Raw genomic sequence first — 15,042 nt, 5'->3', positions numbered from 1 at the left:
AATGCAGGGATTGCTTTGGTCCCCAGAAATGGCCTGGGGAAAGAGGGTGGGTCTGACGCTGGATCCCTGGAGGAGAGTGACCTTAATATGGCCCGTCAGGGTTTCTTGAGAAGCACAACTGCTGTTAATGAGTCTACTAAACTGATCTCGAGAGCAGGACAGCATCAAGTTCTGATTCCTCCCTATAACCTTAGCGTCCAGTTGCAAGATAGTGGTTTAATAAGTGGATTGAATGAAGACTAAGTGGGCCCCGGGCGCGGTGGCTCATGCTGGTAATCTCAGCACTTTGGGAGGCCAAGGCGGGCAGATCGCCTGAGATCGAGAGTTAGAACCAGCCTGACCTACATGGAGAAACCCCGTCTCTACTAAAAATACAAAAAATTAGCCGGGCGTGGTGGCGCATGTCTGTAATCCCAGCTACTGGGGAGGCTGAGGCAGGAGAATCGCTTGAACTTGGGCGGCGGAGGTTGCGGTGAGCCAAGATCGTGCCATTGCACTCCAGCCTGGGCAACAAGGGTGAAACTCCATCCCCCACCCCCACCCGACACAAAAAAGAATAAGTGGATGCATGCACGCCTAAAACAGTAAGTCTCAAACCAGAACTAGGTATAGCCGGTTCCTCACAGATCTCCTCACCCCGTAACTTTTAATTCATTTAATAAATACTGAGGGCCTACTATGTGTAAGGGATATTGCATGAGATAGAGCGGTAGCAAGACAGACAAGGCTGCTCTCAGGACCTTCTGTCAGCTGGAGGGACGCACATAGGCTTGTAAATACATAGCTTCAGAATGACAACTGCTATGAAGAAGGTAAAACAAAGTGATGTGATAGTGACAGGGGAAGCCGGGCGCAATGGCTCATTCCTGTAATTCCAGCACTTTGGGAGGCTGAGGCAGGTGGATCGCCTGAGGTTAGGAGTTGGAGACCAGCCTGGCCAACATGGTGAAACCCAGTCTCTATTAAAAATACAAAAATTAGGCCGGGCGCAGTGGCTCATGCCTGTAATCCCAGCACTTTGAGAGGCTGAGGTGGGCGGATAACGAGGTCAAGAGATTGAGACCATCCTGGCCAACATGGTGAAACCCCGTCTTTACTAAAAATACAAAAATTAGCTGGGCATGGTGGTACGCGCCAGCTACTTGGGAGGCTAAGGCAGGAGAATTGCTTGAACCTGGGAGGTGGAGGTTGCAGTGAGCCGAGATCCCACCACTGCACTCCAGCCTGGTCAACAGAGCGAGGCTCTGCCTCAAACAAAAACAAAAACAAAACAACCAAAACAAAACAAAAAAGATAGTGACAAGGGAAAGAGGTTTCTGGGTGGTTAGAGAAGTCCTCTTACAGAAGAGAAGACCGGCCGGGCGCGGTGGCTCAAGCCTGTAATCCCAGCACTTTGGGAGGCCGAGGCGGGCGGATCACGAGGTCAGGAGATCGAGACCATCCTGGCTAACACGGTGAAACCCCGTCTCTACTAAAAGTACAAAAAACTAGCCGGGCGAGGTGGCGGGCGCCTGTAGTCCCAGCTACTCGGGAGGCTGAGGCAGGAGAATGGCGTGAACCCGGGAGGCGGAGCTTGCAGTGAGCTGAGATCCGGCCACTGCACTCCAGCTTGGGCGACAGAGCGAGACTCCGTCTCAAAAAAAAAAAAAGAAGAGAAGACCTAGAAATAGCGAGGATGAAGCGGCTATGAGAAGATCTGGGGTGACAGCATTCTAGGCAGAGAGCACAGCAAATATACAGGCTCAAGGCAGGAATAAACATGTTACATTTGGGGAATGAGAAGGCCATGGTGACTAAAGGAACAGTTCTAGATGAGGCTGGAAACAGACTGGCCAGATCACATAGGGCCTTGTATGCCATGGTCTTAAGTATGGGATCCTTCTACTCCATTATTGTACCAAATAAGCACGAGAATGACAACCTCTTTCAGATACATCTTCTGCTCAGAAACCTTCCCACATTCCCCAAAGCCCCCAGATATCCCTATTCAAGGCCCCCCATAATCTAACCTCTACCTACTTTTACAGGCTTTTGTCTTATATCCTGGCCACATTTTTGACTTCAGGGAAATGAACCCAGTTGCTAGCCCCTGTACACACCTTATATATATTGTCACTTCATACCCTTTCCTTCACCTTCTTTAAATTTTTTATCAAAGTAATATGTTTGCATAAACAGCTTTTTTTTTTTTTCTTCTTCGAGACGGAGTCTCACTTTGTCACCCAGGCTGGTGTGCAGTGGTGTGATCTTGGCTCACTGTGAGCTCCGCCTCCCGGATTCACGCCGTTCTCCTGCCTCAGCCTCCCGAGTAGCTGGGACTACAGGCGCCTGCCACCATGCCTGGCTAATTTTTTATATTTATAGTAGAGACGGGGTTTCACCGTGTTAGCCAGGATGGTCTTGATCTCCTGATCTCGTGATCCACCCGCCTCGGCCTCCCAGAGTGCTAGGATTACAGGCGTCAGCCACCACGCCCAGCCCTTAAAAAGCTTTTTAACAAAACAGCAATCCTCCTCATTGGTATAGTGGTGAGAAAAAAAAACAAAAAAACAAAAAAACAGCAGTTCTTTGTCCTATTTCCCTACCACTCTCAGTACTTTTTTAGCTCATAATACTTGTTCTTGATTTATGCATTTTAGACATTGCTTATTGATTTCCAAATTTGATTGATGATTATCTCTCTTCCACCTTACCCTTCCCTCTTAAAATAGTGAAAGCACACTTTTTGGCTAAGTCAATATAGTACTTAGTATTGACCTTATTTTGACTATGAGCAAATGTTCACTGCTAAGTCATGTGGGGTTTTAAAATTTTGTTTTGTTTTGTTTTTGTTTTATTGATGGAGTCTCACTTGGTCACCAGGCTAGAGTGTAGTGACGCGATCTCAGCTCACTGCAACCTCCACCTCCCGGGCTCAAGCGATTCTTTTGCCTCAGCCTCGGAGTAGCTGGGATTACAGGCACATGCCACCACACCTGCCCAACTAATTTTTGTATGTTTAGTAGAGACAGGGTTTTACCATGTTGGCCAGGATGGTCTCAATCTCTTGACCTCGTGATCCATCCGCCTCTGCCTCTCAAAGTGCTGGGATTACAGGTGTGAGCCACCGTGCCCAGCCTCGTGTGTTTTATAATTGTTTCCTTTACAACTTTTTTGTTTCCTCTGACTTTAATCATTGCCTTATTTTTTCATTTGTTTTAATATATTATACCTATCATTAATTTTTCCCATGTAATCTAATAGTTTCTCAATACACACTTTGTTCACTCAAAGCTATTAGATAATCCATCAGTTCCATTTTTCCCTGAAGCCTTCATTCTTTTTTTCTGTTTTTAAAGATGGAGTCTCACTGTCGCCCAGGCTGGAGTGCAATGGCAAGATCCTGGCTCATTGCAACCTCTGCCTCCTGGGTTCAAGTGATTCTCCTGCCTCAGCCTTCCAAGTAGCTGGGATTACAGGTGCCTGCCACCATGCCCGGCTAATTTTGTATTTTTAGTAGAGACAGGATTTCACCATGTTAGCCAAGCTGATATGGAACTCCTGACCTCAGGTGATCACCCGCCTTGGCCTCTCAAAGTGCTTGGTGGAACCTTCCATTATTTTGCTCTGGTCAGCACCGCTGGCTATCTCAGCCTGTGCACAACTATCACCCTGGGACTTCTCTGCATCTGTATCCTCAAAATTCCCTTTACCTGTCTCTGTGTTGGACCCGTTTCCTGGATACTTTACTCCTTTGTTTTATTTATGTGTTTATTGAGACAGGGCCTTGCTCTGTTGCTCAGGTTGGAGTATAGTGGGGTAATCATGGCTCACTGCAGCCTCGAACTCCTTGGCTCAAGCGATCCTATCGAAGTGCTGGGATTGTAGGTGTGAACCACTGTACCCAGCCAACAATCAATTCTTGAATTAAGAACAGGCCCATGCCTGTAATCCCAACACTTTGGGAGGCTGAGGTGGGACGATTGCTTGAGCCCAGGTGTTTGAGACCAGTCTGGGCAACATAGCAAGACCTTGTTTCTACTAGGGGGAGGAAAAAAAAAAGGCTGGGTGTGTAGCTCATGCCTGTAATCCCAGCACTTTGGGAAGCTGAGCTGGGCGGATCACTTGAGGTCAGGAGTTCTAGACCAGTCTGGCCAACGTGGTGAAACCCCGTCTCTACTAAAAATACAGAAATTAGCCAGGTGTGGGGGCATATATATGCCTGTAATCCCAGCTACTTGGGAGGCTGAGGCAGGAGAATCACTTGAACCCCGGAGGCAGAGGTTGCAGTGAGCCAAGACTTTACCACTGCACTCCAGCCTGGGCAACAGAAGAAAACTCAATCTAAACAAACAAACAAACAAACAAACAAAAAAACACAGAAAAATGGTAATCAAAATGTTCTGTTTTTTGAGACAGAGTCTCACTTTGTCACTCAGGCTAGAGTGCAGTGGTATGGTCTCAGCTCACTGCAATCTCCACTTCCCAGGTTCAAGTGATTCTCGTACCTCAGCCTCCTGAGTAGCTGGGATTATAGGTGCATACTACCACACGCGGCTAATTTTTTTTTTTTTTTTTTTTTTTTGAGAAGGAGTCTGTCACCCAGGCTGGAGTACAGTGGAGCTATCTCGGCTCACTGCAACCTCTGCCTCCTGGGCTCAGGTGATTCTCCTGCCTCAGCCTTCTGAGTAGCTGGGATTACAGGCATGCGCTGCCATGCCTAGCTGACATTTTGTATTTTTAGTAGAGACAGGGTTCCACCATGTTGGCCAGGATGGTCTTGAACTCCTGACCTCAAGTGATCTGCTTGCCTCAGCCTCCCAAAGTGCTGGGATTACAGGTGTGAGCCACCGTGCCCAGTCCTAATTTTGTTTATTTTATTTTATTTTTTTGAGATGGAGTCTTGCACTGTCACCCAGGCTGGAGTGTAGTGGTGTGATCTTGGCTCACTGAAAGCTCCGCCTCCCGGATTCACGCCATTCTCCTGCTTCAGCCTCCCGAGTAACTGGGACTACAGGCACACGTCGCCATGCCTGGCTAATTTTTGTATTTTTAGTAGAGATGGGGTTTCACTGTGTTAGCCAGGATGGTCTTGATCTCCTGACTTTGTGATCCTCCCACCTTGGCCTCCCAAGGTGCTGGGATTACAGGCGTGAGCCACCGCGCCTGGCCCCTAATTTTGTATTTTTAATAGACACAGGGTTTCACCACATTGGCCAGTCTGGTCTTGAACTCCTGGGCTCAAGTTATCTGCCCGCCTCGGCCTCCCAAAGTGCTGGGATTACAGGTGTGAGTCACATCGCACCCAGCCTTTTTTTTTTTTTTTGGCAGGGTCTTGCTCTGTCACCCTGGCTGGAGTGCAGTGGTGTGATCATAGCTCACTGCAGCCTTGAACTGGACACAAGTGATCCTCCCACCTCAGCCTCCCAAGTAGCTGGGACTACAGGTGCACACCACCACCCTTGGCTGATAATTTAAAATTTTTTGTCGAGATGGGATCTTGCTATGTTGCCCAGCTGGTCTCAAATTCCTGGCATCAAGCGATCCACCTGCTGTGGCCTCCCAAAAGGCTGGGATTACAGGCATGAGCCACCATGTCCAGCGATTTTTCCTATTCTCTTTCTGCAGCCCAGTAGATGATTTTGGGCCTTATGGATTGATCCTTTACTACTCTTTTTTTTTTAGATAGATAAAATATTCATGATTCAAGATTCAAGAAGTATGTAAGAATGGAAATACAGTGAAACGTTACCCTCCTATTTGATCCTCTAATCCTCCAATTCTCAAGAGAAGGAATTAGTTTGCTTATTTTTAATTTCTAAGAACTCTTTCTTCTCCAATTCTTCCTTTTTAAAGTACTTTATGGACACAATATCTTTTCTTTGAGTTTTGAGAATAGTTATTGTAGCTTTTTCCCTATGAAGTTTTCAGAGAGCTCCCTACTTTGTCATTGTTTCCTTGGTTTCAATTTTCTATTTATTTGTTTTGGTCTTTCATATTGGAAGGTTACTCAGATGTTTAATGGTCTTTTGCTGTCTATTCACATTTAACAGTCAGATACCAAAAAGTGGATTGGAAGCTCAGTCTATTTACAAGGGTTATTATTAACGAACAGGCTTCATTGTAGGGTGATCATGTGGGGGGGGGGGAGTTGACTTTATTTGTTGTTGAAGAAACCAAAAATGTCAGTATGCATAGGCATTTTTTTTTCCTGCAGTTGTTTCTTTTTATACCAGAGGTTCTGTCAGTGTGCTGATGTTGAGTCTCACTGCTCATGTATTTTCACTTAGTTCTCCATTTTCAATCTAATACCTCACCTCTATCCCCACTATGCCTGCTGCTGAATACAGAGGCTCTGATAGTTTAAGTTCCCCTGGACATTCTGAAATTTCATGGGCTTTTTCATTCATTATGCTGGGCACTCATGGACAATTGGTCTGGAAACTTGTGACCTTTGGGCTTAGGAAACCTAAGTCTATCTGCTAACTTCTTTCCTACCATTTCTCCAGAGATGGAATCTCCCATTTTATGCAGGGGAGAAGTAGGCGTAATCACTCGGCTGGATCAGATGCAGTTGGGACTTGGCGGGGCTTTTTCTTACACAGATCATCGAGTAATCTCCTTCCACCCCACCCCTAGTTCTCAGCGTTGTCCATAGCCTCCTGTGAGGTGCTGAACCTTTTCTGGGTTCAGAAGGGCACATTGGCTTACTTCTTGCCACTAACTCCCTCAGCAGGTAGAACCCAACTCATTCTACTCTGTTAAGTCATTGTTGACTCTTCTGTTTTTCATCTTCCAAAATGTTGGCATCTCTCATTCATTGTCACCTCCTATTTTCCTTATCACTGGGTCACATGGCTTTATTATATGTATTTTTTGAGACAGAGTTTCACTCTTGTCACCCAGGTTGGGGTGCAATGGCACGATGTCGCTCACTGCAACCTCTGCCTCCTGGGTTCAAGCAATTCTCCTGCCTCAGTCTCCTGAGTAGCTGGGATTACAGGCACCCGCCACCATGCCTGGTTAATTTTTTTTTTTTTTTTTTTGAGATGAAGTCTCGCTCTTGTCCCCCAGGCTGGGGTGCAATGGCCCGATCTCGGCTCACTGCAACCTCCACCTCCCAGGTTCAAGTGATTCTCCCGCCTCAGCCTCCTGAATAGCTGGGATTATAGGCGCCCGCCACCTGGCTAATTTTTGTTTGTTTGTTTGTTTTGAGATGAAGTCTCACTCTTGTCCCCCAGGCTGGAGTGCAGGGGTGTGATCTTGGCTCACTGCAACCTCCACCTCCCAGGTTCAAGTGATTGTCCTGCCTCAGCCTCCCGAGTAGCTAGGATTATAGGCACCTGCCACCATGCCCAGCTAATTTTTGTATTTTTAGTAGAGGTGGAGTTTCATCATGTTGGCCAGACTGGTCTTGAACTCCTGACCTCAGGGGATCCGCCACCTTGGCCTCCCAAAGTGCTGGGATTACAGGCGTGAGTCACTGCGCCTTTTTTTTTTTTTGTATTTTTAATAGGGGTTTACTATGTTGGCCAGGGTGGTCTTGAACTCCTGCCCTCAGGTGATTCACCCGCCTCGGCCTCCCAAAGTGCTGGGATTACAGGTGTGAACCACTGAGACCGGCCAGGTCACACGCCTTTTTAAAATAATTCCTTTACTGGTTTTCAGTAGAGTTTTTGGAGGGGACATAAAAGCTAATATGTTTAATTTTCTATATTTAACTGGAAAGTTTTTGTTTTGCTTTTAATGCATCCTTCCAGCCTCTTCTATTTTTTAGGCCACTCCAGCATCAAATTTCTGTAAGGCCTTCCCTAATCACCCTAACTGGAAGTAATCTCTTTCCGAAAAAGCTCCTTAGACTACTTCTGATTTCTGCTATACATTCAGTACAGATCAGGGATGCCTTGTAAGTTACTTGTGTCTCACTGTACTAGGTCCATGCCATACTGCCAGAATCTTCATACGAGATACTAGATCCTGTACCTGATGAGACAGAAACTGAGATTTACTAGAAAAGTAAATTAAGCTAAACTCTGGCCAGCCTGTCTTTTCCTTTTCCAGTGATGCCTTCATACTTCCAAGACTTCAGTCACCATGTCCTCAGTTTATACCTTTTTTTTGAGACGGAGTTTCACTTATCGTCCAGGCTGGAGTGCAATGGTGCGATCTTGGCTCACCGCAATTGCCGCCTCCTGGGTTCAAGCGATTCTCCTGCCTCAGCCTCCCAAGTAGCTGGGATTACAGGTGCCCGCCACCATACCCAGCTAATTTTTGTATTTTTAGTACAGACAGAGTTTCACCATGTTGGCCAGGCTTGTCCCAAATTCCTGACCTCAGCTGATTTGCCCGCCTCGGCCTCCCAAAGTGCTGGGATTACAGGTGTAAGCCACCGTGCCTGGGCCAGTTTATGTCTTTCTACCCAACTAAAATGAATAAAGGCAACCATTTGATCTGTAATGTCTGGGGCAGTAGGGATGGGGGGCAGAGCATCACTTGTTACAACAGTCACATTAGCCACAGTTTAAGTACCACTAAAGGAAATTATTATTATATTTTTTTGAGGTGGAGTCTTGCTCCGTCGCCAAGGCTGGAGTGCAGTGGTGCAATCTCGGCTCATTGCAACCTCCGCCTCCCGGGTTCAAGCAATTCTCCCTGCCTCAGCCTCCCGAGTGGCTGGGATTACAGGCGACTGCCACAATGCCCAGTTAATTTTTGTATTTTTGTAGAGATGGGGTTTCACCATGTTGGTCTCGAACTCTCGACCTCAGGTGATCCACCTTCCTCGGCCTCCCAAGGTGCTGGGATTACAGGCGTGAGCCACTGCACCCTGCCAAAATTATTGACTCACTCTATATGAAGAGAAGGAACTTGAAAAGACAGAAAGGCATGTCTCTTTTGGTTGAAGTTAAAGCAATACAGCAAAGTGACAAGCTCCAGGTCAAGAGTCCAATAGCAAACCTGGCTCTACTAGTTACTAGTTAGGGAAGCTCTGTGAGCTTCAGGCACCTTATATGAAAATGGGGATAAGACTTCACAGGGCTCATGTGAGGGTTAATGAAACAATATGTGAAAACTATTTGCCTGTCACATAGTAAACACTCTCACGGGAAAGCACCCTTCACAGGGCCTTCCTGTGTTCTTAGGACTTCCATTACTGGCTCTGGGTTATATTTGTCTGTGGGGCCAATTTCCCCTTCACTGAAACACAATATGCTGAAGTACACAGTTCTGGATTCTGAGGGTCAAGTCCTTAGCTTTATCCCTCAAGAGTCATGTGACCTTGAGCTGATTTCCTTATTTTTAAGATGAAGACTGGCCCAGCTTCCTGACAGAACGAGTACCAGATCAACTGGAAAAGGTATGTGAGAGGAACTGACATGTCTAATGGGCTTTACTTATGGTTGGCAACATAACCCTCTGGCAGAGAAGTGTTCAAAATGGGACTCTATGGAAATGGGCTTAGGCACACCACCCCAGGATCACAAGTTGGTCCCCAGAGGATGGAAAAGAACCTTGGCCCTCTGCTACCCATGAACCACGGGAAAGGTTAATTAGCAAGGTACCACAGTACCACCTAGTGGCTGGAAACTTCTGTCCTCCCTTTCCCCCAGGTGTTAAGGAAAGGGTACCATGTGACTCTGGTCACATACTTCACTGGCTGATTAGTCAGGGATGGAGACAAACCAAATACACCCCTCTCTCTTTTAATATTAACATATACAAGCAGCAGAGAGAGCCAGCTGCTCTCTGCTGTTCCCTGAGGGAAAGCCAGAGCACAAAGCTGTTCCTCTGGCCTTCCTCCAACTGCAGGGCCTGCTTAGCTCCTCCCTAGGCAGAAGCTTTGTTCCAGCCCCACTTTCCACATCCCAATTCCACAGTCAGGATGCGAGGCACATGGTTGCTAGCAGGGGAGAGAATACTGTAGTTCCAGCCTCTGCTCCTTTCAGTCTCAGCCTGGATGGTGGTCATTCATCCCTCTGCAGCTAGTTCCTTACTTGTCCCAGCGCAGGAGCCAGGAGGGCACTCAATCACACCCACAGGGGCAGGCAGTATGACTTCAGTCATCTTCAGATGACTCCTCTTCTGCCTCTTTTAGCCACTGGATGAACCTCTGCAGCTATAAGGAAGCAAAGGAGAGATCAGCTGGGGGAGGTGCACATAACTCTCCTGCTCCCCTCGGCAGATAAACAGCTTTTAACAACCAGAGCCCTAGAAACCAACCACCCGAGAGTCTAGGGGCCAGGATCTGGGAATGAGATAACCATCTTGGTGAGAGGAGGGCAGCCTGACGCACCTGTTGATTCTTGCGCAACTGCCGGCCCTTGTCAGTTGTATCTCTTTGGCTGAACCAGCTCAGAATTGTTTCCTCAGCCAGGATCTCCAGCTGGTAGAAAGCCATCAGTACCTGCAAAAGGCCAATAAAGGGAACTTCAGGGGCCTTGGAGAGTCCAGCAGGATACTCTAGCAAGCCCTCAGATCCCTCTATGCACTGAGTAGCCTCCTCCAAAATGGACAAGAGTGAGCTGTTTGCTCTGCTCCTGGGGCAGGTCTAACTTCTGGAACTATTGCTGGGGAGAGCTTTGCACATTTCCAGACCACCTCCCAGATGGCTACCTTACTAGCCCGGCTTCAAGCTGTACTATTCTAGCAATAAGCATGATATTGGGGGAGTGGATGGTCCATACTGGATGCACATTAGCTTCTATTTTGTCTCCCACGGGGGTCACAAACCCTCATTTGAAAGCAAGTGCAGAAGAATGAGGCTTGAGGTCATATTCACCTTGGCCATGGAAATACCAAGCGCTTCATGCTCTAGGAAGAAGTCCTCAATGGCTGCTAACGCTTCCAAGTGGTCGGCTGCACGCTTTATGTAGTTCCTAAAAACAGGGCTCCAGGCCTTGAGCAGCTATGGAAGAAAGAAGGGAGCTGCAATATATTCCTGAGCATTCACCTGTGCCTGGACATCCAAGCAAATCCATATTGATGACATGGGTGGACAAGAGGGAGATGATACAGGTTCTGTGGAATTATGTCAGAGGGACTTGGGAGTTGTTGACAGGGTTTGGGAAAAACAGATTCCTTAGGGAAGGTGAAAGGGGATCAGATGCTATAGGCTGCCTCAAAATACCTATTCCCACCCCAGACGCTGATCTTGTGTTGGGTCAAATCGCTGCCATAGAGTCTGAATGTCCAGGTCCATTCCGAGTATGCCTTTGGGGGCCTAGGATGGTATGAATCCTGGAGTCTCAAAGGCCAGTCAGCATTGAACTCAACCTGACCCCTCTGAACCAGCCAAGGCTGCTCTAGAGCCCAACCAGCTTCCAGAGGCAAGGAGAAAGGAACCAGAAGTCATACACCCAATATAACAGGATAGTCTACTCCTGATTTCCTTTAAAGTCAAGTACAGCAAGGATGTGTATCTGCCTCTACCCAATCCCTTGTACTCAGCTCCGATCTTTGCTCACAGGAAGCAGCAGGGCACAGTAGCGGCTTGAGTCAAGCGGGGAATCCATCTGTTGCAGGGGGAACTCCAGGACCACGTGGCTCAGTACCTGCATCACCTCCTTTAGACTTATGTTATAGGCATACCTGTGGGGAGACTGGGGTGACACCAGGGCCTTCACTGGCCTTTCAGCAGGCTTAGAACTATGACACTGACAGACATTGAAGAGGAATTTGGATGGAATATGGCAGGGGAGGGTTTAGGAAGGAGAAAGTCTATGCTGAGGCTAGAACTTAATAGTGCTCTCCTTGCTCCAAATACTATTGGTCTTTCCATTTGGGATTTCAAAGGAATACGTTCCTATTTGGAGAAGAAACGCTTATGAGAAAGCCTCTACCTTCCTGGGATCACCCCGAGGAGAACAGGGAGGGGCTACTCTTACTTGAGAGAATTGATTTCCAGGACGAGATTGTCACAAGAAATGTTCTCCTCTTTGCCCCGCTGTAGTGTTCCTAGAACTTCATTCTGGAACACTGGAATCAAAGCAAGAATAAGTTCATGGGCCAACATCATTCCAAAATGCTCTAAGTCATCCAGTCTTGACTTGATACCAAACCCTTTCTGAGGAACATAAGCCTCTGGCTAGTTGATCCAGGCAGAGAATAAACCAGTCCAGCGCACTTCTCCCCTGGCCACTCACCTTTGATGTCATCCATCTGAGGGGAGCCTCCCCGGCTGTCCGGCTCCTCAGAATCCATACTTTGCTCACTTTCACTTTCACTCTCTTCTTCCATGTTGATCTTGAGTCCTGAGAAGCCATAATGGGTGAGGAAAAAGAAAAAAAAGAGCCATTGACAGAGAGCAATATACCTGCCCTGTCTGCATAAATAAAGGAGTGAATAAGTAATGCGACTCTGAAGTATTCATTATCCTTCAAAATATTCCGATTCAGTAGGAGGGCAGGCATCAGGCCTAGCTCACCCCATAGATTCTGCTGCAGTTCTTCCTCTTCCTCCGTGTTCATGCCTGCAGCTTTCCAGAGGTAGCCCTTGCCAGCAACTCCTACTTCTGCTGGATTGTAACCTGGAAAAGGCAATGATCTATAGAGGGCCCAGCAGAAACACCAATCCCTCCAGGAGGGAACACTGGTTCTTCTATGAGGCAGCGAGACACACAGATGCCCCACACCTGTCGAATCTCACACCTTTCATCTTCACTTTCTCCTTTTCTAGGTCAGCCTCAGAATCATCACTGAACTCCCCATCATCTTCATCTTCCTCTGCATCTGGAGGGTGCAAAGAGATCACCGAGCCCTCAGGCAGCATGATATTTGGGCCCACGACCACCTAGGGGAAAAAAAACAACAGAACCATTAGTGTGTGGAGGAAAAGTGCATCCTGATAATGAGAGCAACTTTTTTCTTTTTTTTAAAACTAAGCCTAGATGGTAAATGAAACCACCGGATTTGTTCTCTCAACTCAGGATTATGGGTGGAAATAATGTCCCTTCTGGCTCAATGTGACTGCCATGCAATTTGGGGCCTGTGCACAGTACACATCAGGTCTTACCTGGGAAGTGAGGACACAGCGTGGTTTCAGTGTCACTTGTTCCTTGACCTCAGCATTGTCACAAAGCAGAGACTGATGGATCTGTGCTCCAGCAGCCACTCGAACACCCTGCCACAGGTAGGTCTGGTCCAGCACCACGTTATCACCTGGCTCAGGATGGGAAGGCCTCTGGGTCACTAAGGGTACCAGCTGCAGAGCACAGCCCTTCATAGAGGACAGGGGTGACTGACACCAGCACAGCTCCCACCTAGCTCTCATTCCCCATCCCACAAGTCACCAGAAACACCCACTCACCTCCTAAGCCCAAGCCTGAGAAGAGAAGATACTTCACCAAGTTTACAACAGTTATAGACTATATACAGCGGTTAAGAACCCGAGAACCTTCAGGATTTCTGGGGACCCTCTGAACTAAAAAACCTTATTAGAATCATATCTATGTCTACAAGCAGAACCAAATAATTCCACCTCTTCTGGTACATTTTAGAATCCAAGTCTTTTTTTTCTTTTGAGACACGGTCTCACTCTGTCACCCAGGTTGGAGTGCAGTAGTATGATCATGACTCACTGCACCCTCGACCTCTGGGCTCAGGTAATCCTCCTGCCTCAGCCTCCCGGATAGCTGAGACTACAGGCACGTGCCATCACACCTGGCTAATTTTTGTATCATTTGCAGAGAAGGGGTTGCCCAGGCTGGTCTTGAACTCCTGGGCTCAAGCGATCCTCCCACCATGGCTTCCCAATGTGCTGGGATTATAAGCATGAGCCACCACACTCAGCCCCTAGAATCTGAGCCTTACTGTTGTTCTTGGAAAGGGGAAGTACTATTAGAAGCATCACATTACTGCAACCAAAATGAGTTACCAAGAGGCCAACCAGGCAGTTATGGTAGACTAAAAAGAACACTGGACTAACAATCAGAAAACCCAGATTCAGGTCCCACCATTACTGCCAATGACCTTGGGCAAGAAAATTTTGTTGAGCCTGTTTATTTGTAAATTATGAGGATTAAATGAAACAATGTATATAAAAGCCCTTTGTAAACTGTAATGTGCTAAATAGATGTTGTTACTGCATGTTAATTATCTGCTTGCTCCTGAATGTGACTATAGGGTACCCTGGAATGTGAAGAGTCATCCAATGAGAGGCTCACAGGCCACAAATTAAGGTATCGCTGTTTTCAAATCCCTGTTTCCTCCTTTCCTGAGGTAGCCACTCTAGTTCCTTATTCCCAGGGACTGTCCCTTGTGTAGCCATCCCTTGTGTTTCTAGAGACATGCACCTCCCAGGTTCCTGTTCCTAGGATGGTTGGCTTGATTCCCCACCTGTGCTCACCAATGTGGCAGCCAGGGCCAATGACACTGTTGGTGATAAAGCAATTGCTGCCAATGACAGTGCCAGAGCCCAGGAGCACATTTTCCTCTAGGATGCTGCCATGGCCCAGGCTGACCTCAGGCCCTCGGTAGATATTGTGCCGGGAATGAGTGCAGCTCTGGGTGGTGCTGTCAGTGAAGTTTGCCTCTGGGGTGAGAGGGTAGACCCATCGGCGGATGACGTCAGCACAGACAGCTGAGTACATGTGTAGGTTGGAGACACGGGCACCATATTCCTTAGCTGTTACGTGCATGTGGATCTGGTTCCCTAGAATCTGAATGAGAAGGAAAGGGAAGTCACCTAAGCAAGAAAGACAGGAAGAATGCCCCAAAGTACAAATTTTCTAATCCTTGTAAGCTCCCCTCTGCCTCTCACTGCCACAAAGCCTCTTCTTTGTGTACTGTTCCTCCTGCCCCCAGCTTTTCCTCCCTCCTAAGCCTCAATAAAACACAAAAAGGGATCAAAAGTTACCAGCATGAAATACAATCATAGCCTTCTCCTCTCTCCTAAAGAGGCATTGGAAGACTTTTCTCACCTCCTCATTCACTAAAAGACCTCGCACAAAGTCATCTCGAGTTTGGTAGTCAAAGTTGTCTGTAAAGAGTTGCGCCACCTGTGGAAGGGAAGTGGAGTGGGCTAGAATTAAGTACTATTCTTTTTTTTTTTTTTTTTTTTTTTTTT

General features: G+C 47.3%; 1 protein-coding gene and 1 long non-coding RNA gene across 2 annotated transcripts in view; one reads left to right on the top strand and one right to left on the bottom strand.

Moving 5' to 3' along the window:
• The first annotated feature begins 493 nt into the window (after positions 1-493).
• Positions 494-10,095, top strand: LOC108524835 (uncharacterized). The gene is made up of 2 exons (XR_001884143.1): positions 494-584; positions 9,285-10,095. It is a non-coding gene; the product is annotated as an uncharacterized LOC108524835 (long non-coding RNA).
• The window catches only part of EIF2B5 (eukaryotic translation initiation factor 2B subunit epsilon), a 10,804-nt gene continuing 5,429 nt past the window's right edge, over positions 9,668-15,042 (bottom strand). Inside the window, exons 6-16 of the mRNA XM_017865929.1 lie at positions 14,897-14,974; positions 14,323-14,635; positions 12,991-13,136; positions 12,627-12,768; positions 12,404-12,505; positions 12,123-12,230; positions 11,865-11,955; positions 11,445-11,568; positions 10,760-10,885; positions 10,274-10,384; positions 9,668-10,096 (exon numbers count right to left, since the gene is read on the bottom strand). Of these exons, the coding sequence (XP_017721418.1) occupies positions 10,037-10,096; positions 10,274-10,384; positions 10,760-10,885; positions 11,445-11,568; positions 11,865-11,955; positions 12,123-12,230; positions 12,404-12,505; positions 12,627-12,768; positions 12,991-13,136; positions 14,323-14,635; positions 14,897-14,974 (1,401 nt within the window). The 3' untranslated portion in view covers positions 9,668-10,036. The remainder of the gene's footprint in view (positions 10,097-10,273; positions 10,385-10,759; positions 10,886-11,444; positions 11,569-11,864; positions 11,956-12,122; positions 12,231-12,403; positions 12,506-12,626; positions 12,769-12,990; positions 13,137-14,322; positions 14,636-14,896; positions 14,975-15,042) is intronic.

The sequence above is a fragment of the Rhinopithecus bieti genome, unplaced genomic scaffold, assembly GCF_001698545.2.
Source record: "Rhinopithecus bieti isolate Rb0 unplaced genomic scaffold, ASM169854v2 scaffold_2432, whole genome shotgun sequence".
In the NCBI taxonomy this organism is placed as follows: Eukaryota; Metazoa; Chordata; class Mammalia; order Primates; family Cercopithecidae; genus Rhinopithecus; species Rhinopithecus bieti.
The sequence above is the reverse complement of the archived record's forward strand: the minus strand, read 5'-3'. Positions and strand labels throughout refer to the sequence as shown.